The 24933-nt window shown below is 37.8% G+C and overlaps 2 protein-coding genes across 5 annotated transcripts in view; one reads left to right on the top strand and one right to left on the bottom strand.

Moving 5' to 3' along the window:
• Nucleotides 1-24933, top strand: part of LOC126367787 (putative fatty acyl-CoA reductase CG5065) — a 576419-nt gene that overhangs the window by 272066 nt on the left and 279420 nt on the right. The window lies entirely within an intron of this gene.
• The window catches only part of LOC126367777 (ecdysone receptor), a 431491-nt gene that overhangs the window by 228153 nt on the left and 178405 nt on the right, over nucleotides 1-24933 (bottom strand). For all 4 annotated transcript variants that reach the window (XM_050011506.1, XM_050011507.1, XM_050011508.1 and 1 more), the window contains one exon: nucleotides 9165-9209. In XM_050011506.1, the coding sequence (XP_049867463.1) occupies nucleotides 9165-9209 (45 nt within the window). The remainder of the gene's footprint in view (nucleotides 1-9164; nucleotides 9210-24933) is intronic.

Here is a 24933-nt window from a genome sequence, read left to right as displayed (position 1 = left end):
CAACGCGTGGGTTGTGAGGTGGAATACCAACCTCATCAACCCTGGGGTCAGGCTTATTACCGAGCCGCCGTAAGTAGTAACCGGGACCAACGGCTTAACGTGCCAATCAAGTGATCGACCTGTAATGTCCTAACCAAACTAGGGATCACAAAGTGATTTTTGTGATATGTCCCCACCGGGATTCGAACCCGGGGCCTCCGGATCGTGACCCCAACGCTCAACCACTGGACCACGGAGGCCGTGATACACAATGCTGTTACATAACTGATCATTATTTTAAACACTTTCACATCTATTCCGTTATCATCAATATCAACACATAGTATGAAAGGAAGTATGTCTTATGCTTTGTTCGGGTCAATTTTGAAAACCACTCAACGAATTTGTATGCGATTTCTTCTATCACGACAGCGAAAACAGATACTAAATACATTAAGCGAGAAGCTAGCAATCTCTCACTAGATATATTAATAAATTCATCAAATCAATCTTAGGACTTCTGAATTCTTATGCCTTATAGTGGCAAGGCATGAAGACTAGCAAAGTACACTTTCCCTTCGTCAGTTCATAATCGCTTTACTTTCTAAACCTGAGTGTGCCCACGACTTTAAATGCGACTTTAAGTGTAGGTCGATCGTAGGCGCCGAGTAGTGTTGTCTATGTTCCGATTTTAACGTCCTAATATCTGTCACGAATCGTTCCGTCTCTGAAAAAAATATTAAAAACATCATATAAGTGAAGATAGAAGGAAAGGGAAGGCCAAGAATGTTATCTACGTGAATAAAGTACGGCTATTGGTCGAAGCCCTCGATATGATATTGGCCTCGGACGATACGCGAATCTGTGCCGTGGACACAGAGGAATACATTTTTCTCGTACTGTATATTTCTATCCTGCTGTCAAATCATTCAAGCTATAAATACAGCCTTTGTGCCGACTTCAAAGTCTACTTCGCGCTTAACTCTGTGTCAAGTTGTCAACGCTTTTTCATCGCTTAGTCCCGTTTTTCATCCCTCAGTCCGACACGTTCATCTCAAAGTCCCGATGTTTCATCGCTCAGTCCCGCTTTTCCATCACTTCATCCCGTTTTTCATCTCTCTGTCCCGCTGTTAGATACATTATCGGCTCTAACAACACTAGTGTAGCCACCTGGAGAGCAATTTTCAAAGTCAAATATCTTCTCACAGGATCCAACAGTGAATCGATGAATCTATAAACCGATGCAGAAGGGTAAACTAACCCACAATGCATGTTTATATAAAAAAAATGAATTTTTGAATACAAAATGAACAGTCAGTACTGAAGATACGGATCTCTTCAATGTTTTTCAATGACTTTAATTAAATCATTAACATTATGTACCTATACAGGGTGTCTAATCATCATCAATTTAAGAGCCACGCTCTTGTCGGTGCAGCATTTTCCATGCTACTTTTTTAGGGAAAAATAGGGCAGTGGTTTCCCTCTTGCCGTAAGTCTGACGCAAGTGGGATGGCGCCCAAAGTAGTCTATTACAAAGCCATATTAGGACTCCTGTCCTCCGCCTCTAAATAGTACTGACAGTTACTGCTGCCCTCTTTCAGGCTCCAGGTTACGGTCTCTGTGACTTGCCCCTTCCTTCCTTTTTTAGGGTGTCTAATAAGTCATGGATAAACCTTTACCAGCTGATATCCCTCATGGCCTACTGACTATGAGATTTTGACCTCATGAAAAGTTTATACATTTCGATATTTTAGTATTTCTTTGAAAAAGTACCTATGTGGCACGTTTTTTTTGTTCCGTTTCTTTTTCATATTTTCTCTTGAACTTCGTCTCAGGACGTCGTCTGAGATTATTATATTCGAATGAATCGATCAACCTTGGGCTAATAGCAATGACTGAGGGAACCCAGTGTTTGTTGTCGCGGGTTGATTAGCAGCCTCTATGGCTAGAGGAATCCCTCACAACTCCAGCAGAAGAGTAACAATGTTGAAACTAAACGATAAATCAACACTAATTACATAAAATAGCATCAGACATAATGTGCACACTTTCATTTATTAACGTTCCTGACCAACGTCTAAATCTGAGTGGAATGGAACGTAATGAGCCCATTGCGCTGCGCCCGCGCAAACCGGTCAGTGTTGCCAGGTAATAACCCTTTTAATTACTTTTTATCACTTCATCTCTGACACTTCGTAATTACACAAGTTTTACAACAACACTCAATGTTTACGTAAGCATTATTTTTCTATTTTTTGAGCTGAAGATGCTAATTTGTCTGGATATCAATCTCGTAGGAATAAATTAGCAGCCACTAATAAAATAATAAAGTTATCTGTCGTAAGTTTCCACTCGTTAATTATGATAATGAACCTCATTTATCAAAACACAACTGACTTCTAAGACTCCGCAGAAGAACTGGCTATTTTAAAGAGCCGACATTTAATCACGCGTTTTTACCCGACAATGATAAAAGAGTATGCGGCGGCTGGCGAGAGCGGAGAAACCGCGCGCGCTGGCATCCCGGCAGGAATGCGCGGGCGCAAGCTAGAGAAATCTGCCACATTTGTGAAGTAAAATAAAAGGACCAAGTAAAAGGACCATCTAAAAGGCCATAATGTAGTACTTTTTGTTTTTATTACTATTTAAGTAGTTGCCAGCTAGGTAGAGCTAAAAGACGTTAGAAGGGAACTTTTTTTTTTTTTTGACGTGACTTATTGTAGATTTGCCGCAGATGGCATTAACTACTTGGCCGGACAAATGGGGAGCGCTGAAGGCTCTCACCCGGTACAACGTTTAAGACAACAGGTCTGAGGGTGCCCAGTTGGGCGCGAACCTCGGCTCAGGGCGTCGTCTGAGAGGAAAAATATTTGAAAGAATTAATCGACCCTAGTGGGTCGATAGCGATAAGCGCTGAATGAGGGAAATCGTCGACCACGCCGGCGGGGTCGGTATCGGGGTCCTGAAATGTTTGGTGTCGCGAGCTGATTGGCTGCCTCTATGGCTAGAGTAATCGGGTCGTCGGGATAGTAATCGGGTCGTCGGGAGGAAGGGAACTAACTGGTGGGTTTATTAAGATAATAATTATGCTTTGGCGACGAGGGCTATTTTCGGGGTACAGAACTGAGCATAGAACCCCGCTAGCCACAAGTTGAGAGTTTGACTTGGGATCGACAATCCAACGTGATGATGTCACATACACCCTGTACAAGTACATACAAGCCATACAAGTAGATAGGGTGTCAGTGACATCATAACAAATACTGAGGGGGATGATACAGATTGCGAAAACTTTGAGGGATGATTCAAACCATGTTTCTGAGTTGATATCAAGTGGATTTTCCTGTCGGAAAATTCATGAAAAATTTATAAAATTATTTTCCGTTCCATACTTATGCGACGGAAAATTCCACTTAATATCAACTCAGAAACATGGTTTGTATCAGCCCTCAAAGTTTTCGTTAATTGGGAATTTTCCGTCGCAAAATTCATGTTATTTTTTAGTTTTTTTATTATTATTATTATTTATTTATTTGTACACAATAGAACACAAATTATTAAATTATTTTCTATATTTTTGCGATGGAAAATTCCACTTGATATTAACTCAGAATTATGGCCTGAATCATCCCTCAAAGTTTTCGTTACGATGTCACTAACACCCAGTATAGGTATATCATTACTTATTTATTATTCTCCATTTACTTATTTTCAGTATTGTACTTAGTTTTCACCCGCCATCTTTGAATTTTGCATATTTTCCTCACCCCACCAGGTTTTATGAAAAAAAAAACGCTTTAATCGTTATAAGGCCGTTTTTTCTATTAACTATTACAATGTTTGAGGAATCATCCCTCAAAGTTTTCGTTACGATGTCACTAAAACCCTGTTTGGGTGAATATCAAAATGTCAAGTTTGGTGACGAACTTTCATAATTATTATTTTTTCGTGAAAAATTGGGTTCCGATATGAAAAAGGATAGTTCTAGCTACGAGGTAACTTGTTCCTTGTTGTTGTTGCTTTTTCATGTTGGAACCCAATTGTTCACGAAAAAATAATATGAAAGTTCTCCACCAAACTTGGCACATTTTGATATTCACCCGTTTGTATGTACACGAGTATGTACGAATGAACATTGCACAACTAAATTTGTAAGCGAGTAGATAGGCCGCGGAAGTATGTAGGACGCGACGTTTGATAAGTTATCTCAGTGGGTTAACAACCTATCACGTATTCGAGGAATCGGTGCAATCACTGCTTAGTGTCTATGTCTTTGCTTATAACATTACATAATCTGACTAACGGCCTCTGTGGTCCAGTGGTTGAGCGTTGGACTCACGATCCGGAGGCCCCAGGGTCGAATCCCGGCGGGGACGTATCACAAAAACTACTTTGTGGTCCCTAGTTTGGATAGGACATTACAGGCTAATCACCTGATTGTCCGAAAGTAAGATGATCCGTGGTTCGGGAGGCACGTTAAGCCGTTTTATATATAAGTACCTAGTTATATCTAACAAAAAATATTTATTTAAATATAATAAAATATAATAAAAAATATTATTCTATTCTATGTATTATTGGTTTATGCTATACATTTTTTGAGGTTTACGCGGTTATTATCATAATTAAAACACATAATATCGGGTTCTTACCGCGTTAATCAGGGATATGAGACTCCCGATATTTCAACACTGTTGCAAGTGCCATGACCACAGGACGACTGATGAAACTGGAGTGGACTAAGTATATCCATAATTTTCGTTTAATTGTTTCTGCATAGAAAGACGCACCATGACCAAATTGGAGATGTCCTTGGAAAAGGTTCAGTACGATCTACTCTGAACCGGCGTCTATGAAACGATTGATGAATGTGGAGGAAGCAAGAGACGTGTGTCAGGATCGAAGCAAATGCAATTCCATAGTCACAGTCCAGATGGGAAATACACGTGAGTTTATGTATGTATGTATGTGTGAATGTTTCTGCCTACCTCAGCAGTGATTTTTAATATACCACGACCCCATTTCTAATTTCACAATCAAACATCCATACTTATATTATAAATGCGAAAGTCTGTGTGTCCGTTTGTTTGTCCGTTTATCACGGCAACCCGCAGCAACGAATTGACGTGACTTTTTAAGCGAAAATAGTTGAAGTGATGGAGAGTGACATCGGCTATTTTTGTCTCTTTCTAACCCCCCACTTCCATAAAGGGGGGGGGTGTAATTTTGTATGGAGCATTCCGCTAAAAATTGATAAGCGGACTATTTGTAAGTAACCAAAAAATTGTGCATCATTTTTTTTTTGGAAATCTGCCCCCACTCCTTTCAAAGAGGGGGGTGAAGTTTCATATGGGACTGTTGGCAGTTTTCAAGGTAGGAAGCTAAACATTGGTAGATAAGGGGAAACGTGTTACCACGAATTTAACGCGAGCGAAGCCGCGGGCAAAAGCTAGCTGTCTATAATTACAACAGAACACGTGTCATCCCATTTCTTTTCTTAACACAAGATGATAAAACGTCTTTTCTACATCTCAAATATCTCCATTATTCATTCAACCACAAAAATGCTTCAGATAGAGCCGCTAATTTATGTGTCCATTAGGTATATATAGATGATTGAACTTCGTAAAGGTTTCCCCACACTGGTTCTTTCAGCTGTTGCAAACTGTTTTATAATGCAACAGTAACTGTATCCTCGAAGGGCAGAGGTGTAAGGTAATTGATATGTAAGTATGTCTCTTTACTTATATTTTGCTCATAACTGCAAAAAGTCTCATATAAATTTTCAGCCCTTCTTTAAAGGGGTTGGGGGCAGATTTCAAAAAAAAATATGCACCATATTTTTTTTGTTACTCACAAGCATCCATACCAATTTTTATCTTTCTAACTTCCACCCCCCATTTTAGGGAAGTGGGGGGTAAGAAAGAGACAAAAAATAGCGTATGTCACTCTTCATCACATCAACTATCTCCACTTAAAAAATCAAGTCGATTGATCGCTCCATTTTGCTGTGAACGACGGACAAACAAACAGTCAGACACACATACGTTTTCGCATTTATATGTATGTGTAATGTGTGTGTAGGATAGGTACTAACATAGTTTAAGTTCACATTGTTACTAACAAATATAGATTTAGATCTGAAATAAAAATAATTCATTCATTCATTCATTATACGCTGCTCATCAACCTAATTTGATACCTTATGTATTAGACATTATACTTAATGGGGACCTTTGCACCTGGAATAACTCGGGGGGGATTGTTTGACGATTAGACACGTAAGGTGTTGAATTGTTATTTTATAATTGTATTAATATTTAATTGGTTATTATAATATAAGTGAATAAAAAAAATTACTAATAAAACGCTTTAAATAAATATAAGTGACTATTTAGGATATTATACGGGTATATTGTAATTTGATTAGATATTATTTGTAATTTGAATGCATGAATAAATTTGTTATACTTAATAGTATAAGATGTTGAACTAGCTAGTTCGTCAGCCTGCGTTTGACCACAATCTCACCTGAAAGTGGGTAGCCTAAGGTGGTACACGCTTACTAATAAATGCATATTCACTCTAATTTTGATAATTGATTTAAAATAAATGTTAAATTCTTTAAATAAATATAAGATTAATACAATAAAATAATTGTTTAGGAAATTAACGAAATTTTGTGTGTACAAAATGTTTCAGTGTGGGAGCACCATTAGAGTAGAATTTGGGGTTTTATCGAGATCTGGGTCGGCGTGAGGGAATTAATGAATTTACTGCCATGGAACCTTTTAAAGGATTACAGTTGCAAAGTACTTTGTGTTTACAAAATTAGGTGATTGATTAAATGGTGTCAAGTGTTTCGGCTTGTAGTTTGTAGGGCAGATATTCAAATTCAAATTCAAAAATATCTTTATTCAGTAGGTAACATAGTTACACTTTGAATCGTCAATTTTTACATAACGAACGTCTCATCCGCCTAAAACTACTGCAGCTTCTCACAACCTGTATAGCCGGGTCTATCGCAATGGTTGACTACCTAACTTCACCACCGCACTACAGACGATCGGGCCGTCAGTTGCATTTTTAAATACTTGTCATTTTTTTATGATTTTGGTTTGTTTTCTTTTCTAATTTTTTTTTAATTTTAGTGTTCTTTTTTCATATTTTTTCCGTGTGGTTTCTGTCCTGTGTTAAATGTAATGTACCCGTCTGTCTGTGTCTGTGGTGTCCGGGAGTAATAAGTGTTTCTTTCTTTCTTTCCTTTTTAACTTTGTTAAAACAAACATATACACATTACATAAATATAAACAGCTTATAGCGGCTTTGACTCCAAGCGAAAAATTTGGACCCGACTGAACCGGTGTAGGACTAACCATGGAAAGTCAAACCATCACCTACATAAATGGGGCTTAAAGGAGTCGCCATACTGTGAATGTGGTCACCCGGATCAAATCATATCTCACATAGTGAACGTGTGCTCTCTGCACCGGTTCCCAGGTGGTATAGCCGAGCTGCACTGTGTGACGGATGCGGCATGGCGGCAGAGACTTGGTTAGAGGAGCTTCAGCTGGATATATGTTCCATGCAGGATATTTTATTTTTGTCTGCCATACGCAATAACAAATAACAGCTTATACTCGTTCCTACACACAGGCCTCCCCTCAATTAGCCGTAGGGGGTATGTAGTATATTCCACCACGATGCTCCACTGCACGTTGGTGGTGGCAGCTGGGCTAGTACCTAGCCCGGGACCTTTTTTTTTTTGACGTGACTTATTGTAGATTTGCCGCAGTTGGCATTAACTACTTGGCCGGACAAATGGGGAGCGCTGAAGGCTCTCACCCGGTACAACGTTTAAGACAACAGGCCTGAGGGTGCCCAGTTGGGCGCGAACCTCGGCTCAGGGCGTCGTCTGAGAGGAAAATTATTTGAAAGAATTAATCGACCCTAGTGGGTCGATAGCGATAAGCGCTGAATGAGGGAAATCGTCGACCACGCCGGCGGGGTCGATATCGGGGCAGCCCGGGACCAACGACTTAACGTGCCTTTATAAACACGGAATCATCATATTTTTTCGGAAATTCAGGTTATTCAAGCCTGCAATGTCTAAGTAACTTTTTCTGTTTTTTAATTCCATTCATTTTATAAAAAGAACACTTTTCAGAAAAAATAATCTAATTTTACCATCTTTCGCTCGATAAAGGCGCTCGTGCTGTGTGAAATATTAATACTTAATCCTTTTATAATATACCTAAGTTATCTATCACGGTTTATTATATACTAGGTTTTAATAGTGCTTTAGACAATCTGATCTAATACGCCGATGCCTAGGGTGGTTCACGATGCTAGATTTATCGCCAGGTTAAATTTTAATCTATTCTTGTTTATGAAGCAGATGTTCGATTTACCGAACCAGGGCTAAAGTATCTATTTTATATTAAAAAGTAAAAAGTTGATTAAAATAAGTCTATTTTATTTTATAATTTTGTGTCTATTTTTTATAATTATTATAGGAGCAAATTTATATTGTTTGATATCAAATTACACGATGAGGTAAAATAAATTGACTAATAAATGTATAAAATTACAGATTTTATATTATAATTTATTATTTTATATTTTTGTACTTTCAATAAACTGAAGCATAGAATTAAAGTCACTATCAGAGAACAGACAAGGTCGGTTTTAGTATTGTTATCTGATGTCGTATTCAGAAGAATATGGCGCGTAAAGACACTGATTTTTTTTAAAATTAACAAAACAAAATTCGTCCTCATCGGTTCGGTAATAATGACTATAGTATTAATATATATTATTGTGACGTAATCCGATGTGGAAGCATTTTATGGAGCGTTATTCTTAACTTTAGTCATAGAATAAGGAATAATAGAACGGAAACTCTCCGCTCCCCACCAGCGGCTGAGCTAGGTTTACCTCACCCCTCTCGAAGAAAGTTTAGACTTGAATTGTATGGCGTCAGACGTCACACACGCAGATGCACTTGGACGATAACCTTAATGTGTGGTGTCTATGTAAAACGAGGTTGTTTGTATGAAGTGTCCGGGGTGAACTTTAGTTTACTAAATTCATTTCACGTTTGTTCGTGTGTCTGTAGATAAGTCACAGGATATATTAAGCCGGATTTTAAAAATAGTTTAATATTTAAAAAAAAAACTTACCACTGGAGGCGTTTTCCGAGGCGAACAGCGGGGCAGCGTTGTAATCTGAAAATGAGGAAAACATGTTTAGTCTTATGTTGGTCGAAACTGCCTCCATGGCCTAGTGATTAGAGTACACATACGATCTAGAGGTCCAGGTTTGATTCCTGATGGGGACAATGTCGAAATCACTTTATGAGACTGTCTTTTGTTTGGCTAGGACATTGCAGGCACCTCCAACAAGCCGCAGTGGAGCAGCGTAGTGAAGTATGCTCCCTACCCCTTCCGGTTAATTGAGGAGAAGCCTTTACTTAGCATTCGGCCGTATATGGGCTATTTACGTACTTATGTTGATCCACTGCACACCGATAGATAGCAGTAGCAGTTTGAACCGCCTGTGTTATGTCATGTAGAAGGTAATATATACTTATGTATGGAAATTTACTCTCCATAATGGAAAGGTATAGTTAAACCGGTGACTAATTTACAAAAGACTAAAGTAAGACTTTTGCAGCGGAGAGTTGCCATTCTATACGTACCTAGTATTACTATTTATCCTATGTTTATGTGCAATACCAGTTAAAGCTAGAATAGAAAAGTAGAACTAGCCACTTCACGGGAAGTATTCTAGCCGCGAAGGCCGTGGGGTAAACGACACCAGTGACTTACGCAACAGAAAACCCCACTTTACCCTGACCCCTGCCACCAACCTCTTATCACCACACAACAGACCACCACAAACTGGCTTATAAATCTAGCATCCAAATTACTATGACCTTCATACTAACGTAATTACTACGCTGCGAAGTGTCAACTGTAATTGGCCGCGTGTTTCATACACAATGTTATACAGCCGGTTTGTCGTGACCTCTATTGCGAATGGATTTGCGAGTGTTGGGTAAAGGCCTGAGAGGTCTTGATAAAATAGTTAGTATCGACACAATTTAATTAGTAAATTCTACAGACACGCGTCGTTGGTAGATGTTTTTTAAAATGAGTTAATTTGTACCTACTTCAGTGAGAATGCTGTATGAAGTCATACGTAAAGAATTTTAGAGAGTGCAAAAACTTCTAGGAAACTACTTTGTATAGAAATGTTATATGAATGTATATTATATATGATCCAAATATGAATTCAAACTACTTATTTATAACTACGTATTAGTGACATGGTAACGAAAACTTTGAGGGATGATTCGGGCTACAATTCTGAGTTGATATCAAGTGGAATTTTCCATCGCAAAAGTACCTATAGAATTGAAAATAATTTAAAAAAAACACGAATTTTGCGACGGAAAATTCCACTTGATATTAACTCAGAATCATGGTCTGAATCATCCCCCTTAGTGTTCGTTATTATGTCATTAACACCCTGTATTCACTACACGACTATAATGCGTGTTGCCCTAGGTCAGGTCAGTCCATTTGTTAATGTTTAATTGCCTAGAGGCAACTGACACGGACTAAATAACAAGTTCAAAGATTGCAAGACATGCTCTAAAATCATATCAGTAACAGTTATCTCTCTCTATTTAAGAGCTGCGCTCTTGTCGGTGGAGTAATCGCCATTCCTCTCTTCTTCCCGCCAAAACCTTCACCTCCCGATACGACACGACCTGCACCTTCTCTTTCATTTGTTTCATAAATGTTCTCCTAGGCCTACCCCTTCCTCTATTCCCTTCAATTTTTCCTTCTATAATGTTTGTTATAAATGAATCGTGTCGTATCAGGTGGCCAATCATATTTCCTCTCCGGTTCTCTATAGTCTTCAATATACTTACAGTAACAGTTATATTCATTGCAATTTATATGACGGGCCTGGAAATCGACTGTCGAAGAAGGTTTTGGCTAAGCAATCGTAACATAAGCTTACGACTATATCACAATTGGACGATCAAAAGTACTTTCATTGCAAGATGAACTAAGTACCCACACCTCACCGAGCTTTCTGTTAGACCAACGTGGCAGGTATGAGCCGTATTCGTCGTTTGTAATGGTCGAGCCAAATGTGTTAGTCAAAACTGCACATATACAGCTTATATACGTCCCACTGCTGGGCACAGGCCTCCCCTCAATCAACCGGAGGGGGTATGGAGCATACTCCACCACGCTGCTCCAATGCGGGTTGGTGGAGGTGTTTTTACGGCTAATAGCCGGGACCACCAGCTTAACGTGCCCTCCGTAGCACGGAATCATCTTACTTTTTCGGACAATCAGGTGATTCACGCCTGAAAAGACCTTACCAAACAAAGGACAGTCTCACACCTACTTATATCTAACAAAAATGAATCGAAGAAATCGACCCCGGACCTCCAGATCGTGAGCCTAACGCTCTAACAACTAAAGCACGGAGGCTGTTAAATAACTCATTGGAGCAAGTCCGTTATCGGGGTTCGAACCGATGCTCCCCGTTTGAGAAGGAAGTCAGTAAACCACAGGACTACAGTAACCTCAAACTAGTTACATCTAGTTAAGAAATCACCTATTGTTAATCGAAAATCGGTGTAGCACCGGAACTTGCGCAGAAGAGGTTGACCGTCAACCATCTGACGGATAGGCTCAGCTTGACAAACTTCTTGAAGCGTGAATTAAAAGAAAGAAAGAAATAAACATTTATAACTTCCGGACACCACAGACACAGACAGACAGGACAGACACAGAATTACTCAGTAATACGTTCTGGATAAGGGAACCACGATATGATACAATAATTCCTGGCCTGATTACTTATATCTACCATGAAAAAGCCATCTGAAATTCACCAAGTACCCAATAATAAAAAAAAAATCATTTATTTCGGGTGTTTTCCCATAGTAATAATGAAGTTCGTGTGCCTTTAAGTGTATATGTCGAACTCAAACTAAAAAATATCTTTATTCAATTGGTAACAAACATACTTGCACTATGAATCGCCAAATTTTAAATAAATATTTTTTTATCGAGCGGCTCATCCGCCTAACACTAATGCAGCTTCTCACAACGTGTGTAAAAGTAGCTAATTTGAGCTACTTACAAGAAACACGAGTGAGGAGCTGTTGAAGTTAAGCAACTTTCGCAAAGGCCGGTCATAGGATGGGTGACCACAAAAAAAAAAGTTTTCATCTCGAGCTCCTGCGTGCTTCGGAAGGCACGTTAAGCCGTTGGTCCCGACTGCATTAGCAGTCGTTAATAACCACCAATCCGCACTGGGCCCGCGTGGTGGTTTAGGGCCCGATCTCCCTATCCATCCATAGGGAAGGCCCGTGCCACAGTAGGGACGTTAATGGGCTGGTGATGATGATGATAAGAAACACCTTGACAGAGGGACCTAGATGTTTTTGATAAAAATACGTTCTGAAAACGTTTCGTACACGCATGCCGGTTCAGAGTAGATCCAACGGAAGTCCGCGTTGCTCTATACTTCACATCACTTAGATTCCTTTCATAGAGAGACGTCAAATACAAAATTTTAATACTTCTTTTTTATTAAATACGACAAAATAAATGAATCACCTTAATACCACAACTATTAAAGCGTAAAAGACATTTAAACTCCCAACTAAAACTACAAATTCCAAAACTGGTAATCCCTTTCGCACTTTCCCCGTCATACCAGTCTGGTTTGAGACTATTTTTAAGTCTAACGCTAGCGTTTATAGCTGGGGCGAAGAGGCCGCAAACACGGACTCATACATACATCCAACCATACATACAAAATGTGTGTGTGAGTGAGTGAAACCTGTATGAGACGCGCGACTGCAAAGTAGACGGGTTAAAAGTGTGTGTGAAGTCATGGATGCATAATTCGACTGGATAGGTCGCGGAAATTGATAGACTTGAATTAGTTAAACGGCTTGAAACTTAATGGTGAATTGTTTGTAGTCAGATGGCAATATCGGGGCATGGTTCGTTACATTTCCAGACTAAGCTAAGTAACCGAATTCTGGCGAAATTTGTGGAGAAGTTATTCTATTTTGCAAAGTTGTATTTAACATGTCGCCTTAAAATTCTTAAGTAGGCATTCGCTAGCCTTTGTAAGTACTTACAACTGGCAATTCAATTAACATCTGAGTAAAGATTTTGAGCCGTGTCATGAGCTTTTGGCGACTCAATAATAACCCTGACACCAGGGTTGATGAGGTTGGTCATTGACCTCACAACCTATTCGAGAGAAAAAGCAGGGGTTTTATTTGTGGGGCATTTAGATTACACGATCACTGTAAAACCGAAAAATAAGAAAAATATTTTAGCGACCACATTGTGGTTTCATCTAAGCTTACAATAGAGAAAAGATGAATAGGTATTCTAGTTTTTATACAGCGATCGTAACATGGTAAGTCTCTTAACCTTCTTTCCAAAACCTATATTAAAAAAAAGTTTGTATATCAACTTTCCAGTCCCTGTAGATTGAGTTTTTATGCATTGCTACAACTGACTGACCAGTCGGTCACTTTCTTCTTTTATATTTAGATAATGGTGCTATTTCCTGTAAATACCATCTAATTTCATTTTAAATTATATCTGTCATTTTCTTATCCGCCGAAAAGGAAAGGGACGAGTAATCAACAAGCATAAAATTTATGGAACACACGTCAATTTTAAGCATAAATCTAAAACAACCGTCTAAAAATTTTACATTGGCCAATAACCCGACAGAATTAAGTTGACAGCACACGTCAAACGGTTTGCATACTAGCGAGATACCTTTTTGATTCGCCCGGGTTATGCATTATATTTACTCATTCTTCCTAAAATTAAGAGCTGTCAATCATCCGTCCCTTTCCTTTTCGGCGGATAAGAAAGGATATGTATAACTTAAAGTAAAATTAGGTGTCTGCAGGAATCGGGGCTATTAGCAATATAGTTTTATAAATATATCTCGCTAGTTTCCAGACTGACCAGTCCAGTAAAACAAGTCTGTGGTTCATACATATTACATTAACATTCGCCACTCGTCGTCAGCAATATGGCAGCCACACTCGATCAGTATGTCACTCACTTTACTCGCCTGATCACTTTGTTTGTTACTGCTTATTGTTATAACTTTGTTACCTTCAGTTCTTTTTTTTACAAATACGTTCGTGACACTTAGTTACGCTTTTTAACGTGGGTAATTTTATAAACTTTTAAACCTGTAGAATTTACAACGATTTATATAAATAGAGGGGGAGGTTACACATATTATATATAATTTACATATGATATATGATATTAGTGTCATCATCATTAGTAACCTCCCTAGGTATTTATATAAATCGTTGTAAATTCTACAGTTTTAAAAGTTTATAAAATTTCCCACGTTGTAAAGCATACCTAAGTGTGTGGAACAGAGGTTGAATGAGAACTTATTTGTGAAAAAAGAACTGAAGGTAACAAAGTTATAACAATAAGCAGTAACAAACAAAGTAATCAGGCGAGTAAAGCGAGTGACATACTGATCGAGAGTGGCTGTATTTAGACAAAACGAAACTCTGTGCAGCGACATGTTTTTTTGGAGAACGTACCTTGGAAACTTCTCATTGATTTTGCGAGGTTTTGTTATTTAAAAATTAGTAGTGTGTTCGTAAATTAAATGAATGAAAATCACAAGCACTTACGAAGTTATCAATAGGTTTACGGCGACGATATGTAATATATCTGGAAACAGACGTTTTCCCTACATCCCTGTATATTGGTCACTGTATCGAACATCCGTTTCATTCAGCCTAAATTCATGACCTAGGAAACGTCCGCGTTTTAACCCCCCGATATACTACGGGCATTGCGCTTGTGTGAGTGCATGCCACTGTGTGCACGCGTGCATAATGTGCATAACAGACGCAATACGCATGCGTCCCTCCTTTCTCCCCTTTCCGATAGGGTTTGGAGTGGGATACCTAGATACGCAGACGCTAGATGTTAGTGCTCAAGTGAAACGGTTCGCTTTTATAGATGAAAACAAAGGATGGGTCTTATGAAAGCTGCGTTGGGATAGGCCATGATTTAAGGTTGACTTGCACTTTTCTAAAAGCGGTTTTACTTTTGGGTTGGGCAGAGACACGATTATAGAGTGAATGGAAAGGAGAAATAGTCTCACTATTCTTCTATCGTGTGGATTATGAGGTGCATTACCAACCTCATCAACCCTGGGGGCCCTGTCAGGGTTATTACTGAGCCGCCATAGCCCCTGACATGACTCATGTAACGACTACGTACTTACACCAGTAAGTAATAACCGGGACCGACTGCTTAACCTGCCTTCCAAAGCACGGATCACCTTACATTTAAAAAACGAGATAACGAGAGAAAGTATACAAAAAAACCTTTATTGCACACACAGGACACATGTAATGTAATAATGTAAGTAATGTAATATAAGTAAACAACAGCCAAGCGAATTAATCTATTCGAATTTAGATTAGGTGACGAATCACAGGCATAAAGTAATCTAAACAGAGAAAGGAATTCATTACAAATATGCACCCTATTTTAATGTTTCAACAACTTAGATTCAAAGCACTACGTAACGGACAAAAATTTAAAATTCAAAAAAATATTTATTTTTCAAAATTGGCTTACAAAGTTAGCGCTTTTTGTACGTCAAAAAATTAAATTACGTATTATGTAACTAGCTGTAAAACTACTACCACGTCGGAATCTGTAACGCTGAGGGAAAGACGTGGCCAGAAAACCTCCCAGCACAGGTTGGTAGAGGTACTAGACTAACTAAACATGGCATAAGAACATGTCTGAAACCGGGTTAAGTTAACCTAGATGCTCTATCTAGTCGTTCAAAACACCTTGATTTAACAATGAACAAACTAGATCTTATTCTAAATAGGCTAGTTTCAGTTTCCAATAAGCATTTCAGTTACTTTTTACTAAACGTCAGAACACGGAATTACTATGGGAATTGTAAGAAAAAGCAAACTGTGACGTCATAGAAAAACTTATTATGACGCTTTTGCGATTATAGAAAAACGAAAATGTTTTCGAAAATCCGTCTTTATATAATAATCAGAATTTCATAATTTATCTTTGACATAAGAAACTATCAGTTGGCTGAATATTCCATAACGTAGAGTTTCTATCCACATTTAAATATTTGCACGTGAAGTTTTATATTAGCAAACTGTTCTAAAAGTTACGAACAATTTGCCAAACCTACCTCAACAGCTTTCGGAATACCGCCTACATAATTGATTACATAATAACTAAACTGTATAAACAGGCTCAGTATATTGACGGACCAGCTATTGGTAACACTTTATTCTGAAAATTTTGGACAAAACAACTTACTTAATAATAATTAATAAACTTTGAAATATTCACGAGCTTTCAGATAGATAAAATATGCACAATGGACATAAGATACAGAAATAAAGACAACAGATACAGAAAGGCACAACATGCGGTCTGATTACTCATGCAGCAATAGGCCGGTTTCTAACTAGTCAAATCAGTTACTTTTACTTAACGTCTTTAGTTGAATTTGTATGACGTCATAGTCGCACACTATGACGTCATATAAAAATGTGATGAAATGTAGGACTTATTATTACGTTTTCCTTAATTTAAATAGGTTAAATAAAAAAGAAAATGTTTTTCGTTACTATTAGATTTGTCTTTAAATTTATTTAGTAATCGGAATTTCATAATTTATGTTGATCCTAGTGCACGACCCATTTCTTCCAGGCAACTAAAATATATATTTTTTTTAATTTTCTTTTACTTAACTATTTTTTTCCCGTTTTCCTATCAATGTTTGGCTTTAAATGTCATTTTTAAAATCCAATTCCATAAATCAGAAAACATATTTCATGTTGAGTTTATGTTACTGGTGAATCGGAAATAACCTATTGATAATACCTAAATCAATATACATCCACCCTTAATATCTCCTATTTAAAGATGATATGCAGTAAAAACGCCTCAGATCTCTAGACAAACAATGCAAACCTACCTCAATTGCGCAGTAAAAGCGCATCCTATGGGGACCTAACTCAATACCTAGGTATCCAGACAACAGGCAACCCTATGCAATGCGGGTGGGGGCAAGGAAGGGGAGAGGGGAGGGAAGTCCTGACCATGCACAACTAAAGTACCCTTCCCGCCGGACGGCCTATATTTAGCAATGCAGTCCTGTACACTATAGCGGTAGGTGTAGGCATATATATTATGCCTCACAGAGTATAGCAATAGCTAGGCATTATGCAGCGCGTGTTGTTGTGTTATATAGTGTTGTTTTTGAATTCAAATCGTGTTACAGGGTTAAAGGATAAGTCAGGTTCGTTTACTGATAAAATGTAGTTTGTTGGAATGTAAATGACCAAGCATTTTAATGTGTATAGTGTAGTTTTAAATTAGTATTTGAACTTAATTTTGCTTTAATTTTAACATCAGGAACTTATCCATGTAGCAATTTATAGTTTCAAACATTGATGTAAGTTAAGCACAAAATACATTTTACTACTACTGCGTAGTATTATTAGGTTTCAAATAAATATTAAACATAAAACATAAGCTCACGGATAAATTCCAATTGGGGTAGTCAGAGTTGCATCCATCACAAGTTGAGCGAAGTACCCACACCTCACCGAGCTTTCTGTTAGACCAACGTGATAGATAGCGAGCCAACTGTGTTAGTGAAGAATGCATTTAAGAGAAATGTATAACTCATTGGTACAAGTCCGGTATTAAAGGTATATTTATATATAACTGCTTTATAGGCAGTGCCTATAATAAAAATAATATGTATTGTAAGGATTTTATACTTGTACAATCATTTGCACGGTTCTAGAGGCGGAGATGGGAGCCATCGGCACGGCAATGCAGAACGAAGGGGCAAGTCGCAGGGACTGTAACCTGGAACCTGATATAGGGCAGCAGTAACTGTCTGTAATATTCAGACGAGAGTTCTAGTACGGCTTTGAAACAGACTACTCTGGGCGCCATGCGCCATCCTCGCGTCAGACAGAGTACTGCGGGGCGGAAGGCAAGAGGGAAACCACTGCCCTATTTTTGTCTAAAAAGTAGCAAGGAATGCTACACCGACAAGAGCGTGGAAGTAGTGATGATGATGACTATCTTTATCGATGGGGCTGGTCAAAAGGGAGGGGTCGAAAGCCCCTAATTTAATAATTTTATAATCTTTATATATTTCACTGTCATATTAATTATAACATAACTTTCATCACGTTATGATAAAAGTACATAAACCCTAAAGCGACGTGGTTACAGTGATGTGAATTGTAAAGGCATTTTTAAATAAATAAGGGGAGAGAATAGAGTGTAATCATTACAGTCAACTGCCCACAAATACTTCAATGCAAATATTATTTCGATTGGACACTTGCATTTTGTTATTACAGGTTGAACCCATTCATTACTAACCTTTTGAAAAGCGAACCTTTTTAATACTATTATAGTGAAAATCACTATAATGGTAGGTTTGACGTAAGAATGTAACGTTTATGCCAACGTTTCCTGCGAGTCATACAGGGTGTTAGTGACATCGTAACGAATACTCAAGGGGATGATTCAGACCATGATTTTGAGTTAATATGAAGGGGAATTTTCCGTCGCAAAATTATTTTCAATTCTATACTTTTGCTATGGAAAATTTTACTGATTTTAACTCAGAATACTGAGCAGAATCATTCCCCTCAGTATTCGTTACGATGTCACTTACACTCCGTACAAGTACGTACAGGTAGCCATACAAGTAGGTATGGGTTCTAGTTACACCGTAACGAATATTAAGCGGGATGATACAGACCATGATTCTGAGTTGATATCAAGTCGGAAAACTTAGTGTTTTCTTTTAATTATTTTTTTTCCATATTTTTGCGACGGAAAATTCCACTTGATATAAAATTCGTTACGGTGTCACTAACACCCTGTATAAAATAAAGTTCTGTTGTAGCAATAAAAGTGTGTTAAAACTGAGGTCTGTAATTTGTATGGGGAATGAATTTTATAACAACGAATTATCCCACGGTTCAGACCAGTAATAAGAATAAGTGTAGGTAGGTACAAACACAATAAAATATTACTTTTCACACATACATACAGACATAAACACCCGCCTATTTCCCTCCGGGTTGAGCAGAGACTATGGAACTCCATTACCACTTTTTAATTTTTTAAATAATATTTAAGTTCCTTGCTGGACCGAGAATAAAGGAATGGAATGCGTTCGGTCACGAGCATTAATATCTATACACTTTGGTACAATGTCACATTAACTTTTTTGACAAATTGAACTGTAAGTCTCACAAAATGTCAAATATGTTAGTGCGACAGAGTCTTAAAGTGGGTATCATCTAGACAGATGGTAAGGTAGACACCTTACCGGACGGGTATGGTGTATATATCGTGGCCATATCATAGAATTGATCATTTCATGAAATGATCGACCATTTCATGAAATGGTCGTATTTCATGAAATAGAACAACATTCGTTGGCCACATCATGATGTGGTTTGGCCAGATCAATGAACACAAAACGTTTAACGATATGACCAACTAAATGCATGATTACTTCATGATATGGCCAAACGTTAGCGATCATATCGTAAAATAGTAACATTATCCACCGGTAGTGGCGCTGGTGTCGCTTTGTTTATGTTTTGCATAATGGCGGCGGACAATAATTATTCTTGTGTGGACGCGAATAATACGAATAATAATGAGAAAATACAAGATAAAAGTGCATTGAAGCAATGTTTTGACACTAAGGTGAAAAGAAAAACTCGTATTAACAGTATACAGCAACTTTATTTTTATTTTTAGGTTATATGGCAAATAATGAAGGTCGAGTGACCACGCTACGTAAATCAATGGACTATTATTGGATTTCGAAATATGATATAAGTAATTAAAACTGCGAATGAAGAGATATTAATTTTAAAAAAGAAAAATATAGATGATCCTACTGTCCGTAAAGTTTCTTTTTTTGACGTGACTTATTGTAGATATGCCGCAGATGGCATTAACTACTTGAAACAGGATTCTATTAAAACGCATAAATGTTTTTGTCATAATTTAAATTATCATAATCCTTTTTTTATAATTTTTACAAGGCATAACAGTAGGTTAGGGTGCGGCGGGGGTGGCCCTTGGGCCACCCCTACGCCGCCAGTATGTTTATCTTACACACGAAAAGTATACATTGAAATAGTGTCAAAAAATATGACGACGACTTCAAAGCGAGATGCAGTTACGGCGTATATGTCAACTACATCAACACTCCGTTAATCGAAAATGACTTTTTATTTTTTAATTGACTTTTAAACATTTTTGTACTTTGTACTAGAGTAATACATTATTTCCTACCTTATTTCGCGTTTTTATTACACCACTTATCATGGACACCCTACATTAATGATATGGCCAAACGTGGATGGAAATATCATTAAACGCTGACGTTTAAACGATATGGTCAGTTGAAGTTGGCCATTTCATGAAATACGACCATTTCATGAAATGGTCGTATTTCATGAAATACGACCATTTCATGAAATGGTCGATCATTTCATGAAATGGTCAATTCTATGATCTGGCCACGACATATATAAGTCGATTAAGATATTGAGTTTTCTCGAATTATGGTACGCTGAGACGCTGTTACCATAACCCACTTTCGTCATGCCTAGGATAAGAAGCAGCTGAAGACATTCTGTTTTTTTCTGAGTTGGTGGTCAACTCGTCCCAACAATAGGACGAGTTAACACATTCAATAAATAGCACTCTTTCTAATAGTCAAATCGTCCTACACAAAAAATAACAATCAGTTATCGACTTAAAGTCTTTTCTTCAAATTTAATACTGGAAAAAAATATATTATTTATAGAATGTGTCGATTTGTCCCACTGGGACGAGCTCGTTTTGGGACCAGTTGACCACCGACTTTTTTTCTATATTCCCAGTACAGCAAGAGAATTAAACATGAATACTTATACTTATTTACGTTTATATGCTGACTTCCAATTACTTGTGAGAATTGTATGTTTAGTTCTATAATTTGCAAGACCTAGTACGATGGAACACTATAATTTTAGGTCTTATTCGTAACAGGATCCTTAATTCTAGTTCAGCTTGACAGGAAACTGTGCACTTGTAATTATCCTGATAGTAATTGGATCTCGAAATTGATCTTGTTTAGAATCGTGAACGTAAAATCTGCTGCGTATTCTGGTGCTGTTGAAGTTTTTAATGGCTCGAAGACTTCTCACTTCTTCAACGACTACGTATAAAAATGGGTAATTGGTTACTTGACAGAGTTGTAGCAATAAAATATGAAATATGTCGGATATGGTAGTTTATTATTTAACGATAATTAACCAATAGTTTTTCTTATTAAGATAATTTTTAAATATTCTATTTTTTCAAAATAAGAATGCGTTTTTTTATCTGTGTATTACTTAACCCGAAACACAGGCGGCCATGATTGAACTTCGTGTGACGTCACATTTCACAAAATAAACAAAAACTATCTGTCAGGTTTCAAGTGATACTGTTTGACAGTTTCATTGTTTGTGGAACTGTGACGTCCCTTGGCAAAATGTCACGTGACCAACTGATTTCGCGCGAAATTTAAAGTAATTGAACACAAATGAGTTTTTTCTAAAGCTTTTTCGAGAAAATAAAATATTTTAAGAGGTATAAAATTAGCAATTGTAATATTTAAAATATTTATCCGAAAATTTTCAAATAGCCAATTAATTATCACTAGGTTTTTTTTTTAATTTGCAATGGGTTTGAACTTTTGACTAATATTTACTTGATCGATTAGAGTTCAAAAATAAAATGATCAATGTCAGGGACTTTTGGCGGCTCAATAGTAACCCTGATACTAGGGTTGATGAGGTCGCTCACTGATTTCACAACCCACACGAAAGTAGAAGTTTAGTCAATTCAAGCCGTGCTAAAGCGAATGCATCTTAACTAGGTTAGGCTTGCAATTTTGTTTCTAAACATATTCTAAATGTAAACTCCGTGCGTCGCCTATCCGCCATTGTGTTATCAACCTATGGCTATTTATTAGCGGTTGCGTGTCAGCCTATCTGAGGTGGCCACGACAGTGTCATCGCTCGAGTGGGTGGGCTGCCCCACCCCTCAGTCCACCTGGTCTTTGTGAAGCTTGCCGCAAACACTTTAGGAAACACCTTGGTATGAGGGAAGAGTTATGGGGGAAGTTCGTTGGGGATTTTGCCAGTAATTATTTTTGTATAGGCTATATTGTTTTAAGTTTACGCGGTTATTATGATAATTAAAACACATAATAACGGGTTCTTATCGCGTTTAGAGTAGGGATATGAGACTCCCGACCGCCCGTAGAAAATTATGGATCTACCTACTCCACTCCAATCTCATCAGTCATCCCGTGATCATGGCACTTGCAACAGTGTCGAAATATCGGGAGTCTCATATCCCTACTTTAAACGCGGTAGAAACCCGTTATTATGTGTTTTAATTTTGTATAGGCTGTGTAGAATGCAGGCTTTGCTTGGCAACTATTTAGAAGACGAGGAATTATATCTTCTATCGTGTGGGTTGTGAGGTGAATTACCAACCTCATCAACCCTGGTGTCAGGGTTACTATTGAGCCGCCAAAGGCCCCTGACATGACTCATATAACGACTACGTACTTACATCAGTAAGTAGTAACCGGGACCAACGGCTTAACGTGCCTTCCGAAGCACGGATCGTCTTACTTTCAGACAATCAGGTGATCAGCCTGTAATGTCCTAACCAAACTAGGGACCACAAAGTAATTTTTGTGATATGTCCCCACCGAGAATCGAACCCAGGACCTCCGGAATCCGGAAGGAATTATATTAAGTTTAGGTACAGTGCGGCGCATGTTACTTCCCAAAAAGTTTTGAAGAAGTATATTTTACGCTAAGTAATAGAGTATAGGTGCTATTTTTCCTTATCAACCCAGACGTACAGGTATTTTATATGCGTAATAAAAGTGGTAATGTTAGTGATAATATTATATTTTATGGTATTTAACATTACTCAAATGTTTCGTATTGGAAATTGTTGAAATGTTTGGTTTTTCAATCATTACATACAGTAATTGTTTCCAAGGGCTATGTAGTGAAGGTATTTATTACATTTAAACTGGTTTCTGCATTTTACGTGATTTGTTGTGACGTAAAAGCATTAGGCAGAGGTGTATTTAGTATTGTGTACACACACACTCATTCCTTTGTCAGTATGTTTAAGTCCCATGTAATACTATTGCCATTAGCAGACACAAATCTTTCAAATTTTGGTCTTAATTTTATTTAAGTAAGTACCTACTTAGGTCCGTTTGTAAACAGATCATTTAATTATCTAACAATAAGAACGTCTAGGGCCCTGTGCCGAGGATGCGGAGAAGCTGAAGTAGTTTTAGGCGGATGAGACGTTCGTTATGTAAAAAATATGACGATTCAAATTGTAACTATTCAATTGTCCGAATTCGATATTCAACTTGGCATTTTTTCGTAGGTACATAATTGTGTTCGTCTGTGCATAAGTACTAAGTAACTGAAACTGAAAATGGACCACCAGTTATTGACCTTATTAAATTGTATTTATATTTTTTTACACAATTTCGTGTCTAAGGCGCTAACAATAAGGCAATCCAAACTTTTTCGTGGTTCCTTGCAACTCGACAAAAAGCATACTTTACTCGAAGACTCAGAATAACAAGCTCGACTAAGTGAGAGCGACGGTCCCATAGCTTTCTCTAAAGAAAATCGTTTCAGAAAACTCGAGACGTACAAAAACGTGTAAGTTAACGTAAGAATGCGCCGCATCGCACGTCCCATACAATAACATAAATCGATAATAGGAAACCCTCCCGACTAGTTCACCAGTGCGTGCAAGCGACCTAATACACCCACATGACATACAATACCGGCTAAATATACACAACTCACTCCATACCTTCACTCACAACCCGCAATCGAACCTATAACGCCGTCTCTAACGTTTAAATTCCTTTAAAGCCACCTCCGGCCGGTTTCTTCGCGTTTAATGGCCGATTCGAACCCAAAGTCAAGGCAGCTAGGTTCTGTTTCAAGTGAAGGGTTGAGGAAGAAGGCCATTTTGCAAGGAAGTCAGTAATAACATAGCTAGATGCATTCTCGTTGCAGTTTCGCTCTCGCTCGGGCTGTGTGTTTGTAAGCTGAAGTGAAGATCAGGGCTAACGATCGGATGTTGCGTCTCGCTCGCACTCGAACGCAGTAGTATGTTTGTTCCTGTTTAGCAAAAGAAACGCAACAACTTTATCTGACAACGACGCGACGCGCCGCCAGAGGCTTTTGTGCGTTTTCCATGTTTATGTTTATAGGCGAACACGTACTGGTGTTGCCAACCGCGTCTAGTTAGGAAAAATGTTGTTTATATCTTGTTGGAATCTTTTGTCGTGTTTTTGTTCGGAATGTACGAGAGAGATTCAATACAGATAGGTAAGGGAGTTATTACTTAACCTAGTTGCGGTTGTCGATAAATAAAGTATTGTAACTTACAGCGCGGTGTATTTTTGGATAGATTACCTTTTTTTTAAACGTGACGTAGGTTTGCCATAGATGGCATTGATTCCTTGACCTGAAGGATGAATTAGAGTCTAGTAGGATTGACTTCATACATTAAACACTTAGAAATTCAAATTGAAACATATGCTTATTTTATCAAAAGCGTTCAATCAAACAATAAGAGGAATTTAATTGTTATGTTTTCTAGTTTCTCATGTGAAAATATGGTAAATCCTACCAAATGGAAAGATGAATATGAGATAATTATAATCTCGAATATTGAACCTAAGTTTATAAAA

Source organism: Pectinophora gossypiella, chromosome 6, assembly GCF_024362695.1.
Source record: "Pectinophora gossypiella chromosome 6, ilPecGoss1.1, whole genome shotgun sequence".
NCBI classification, from domain to species: Eukaryota; Metazoa; Arthropoda; class Insecta; order Lepidoptera; family Gelechiidae; genus Pectinophora; species Pectinophora gossypiella.
This window is presented reverse-complemented; position numbering and strand designations above follow the sequence as displayed.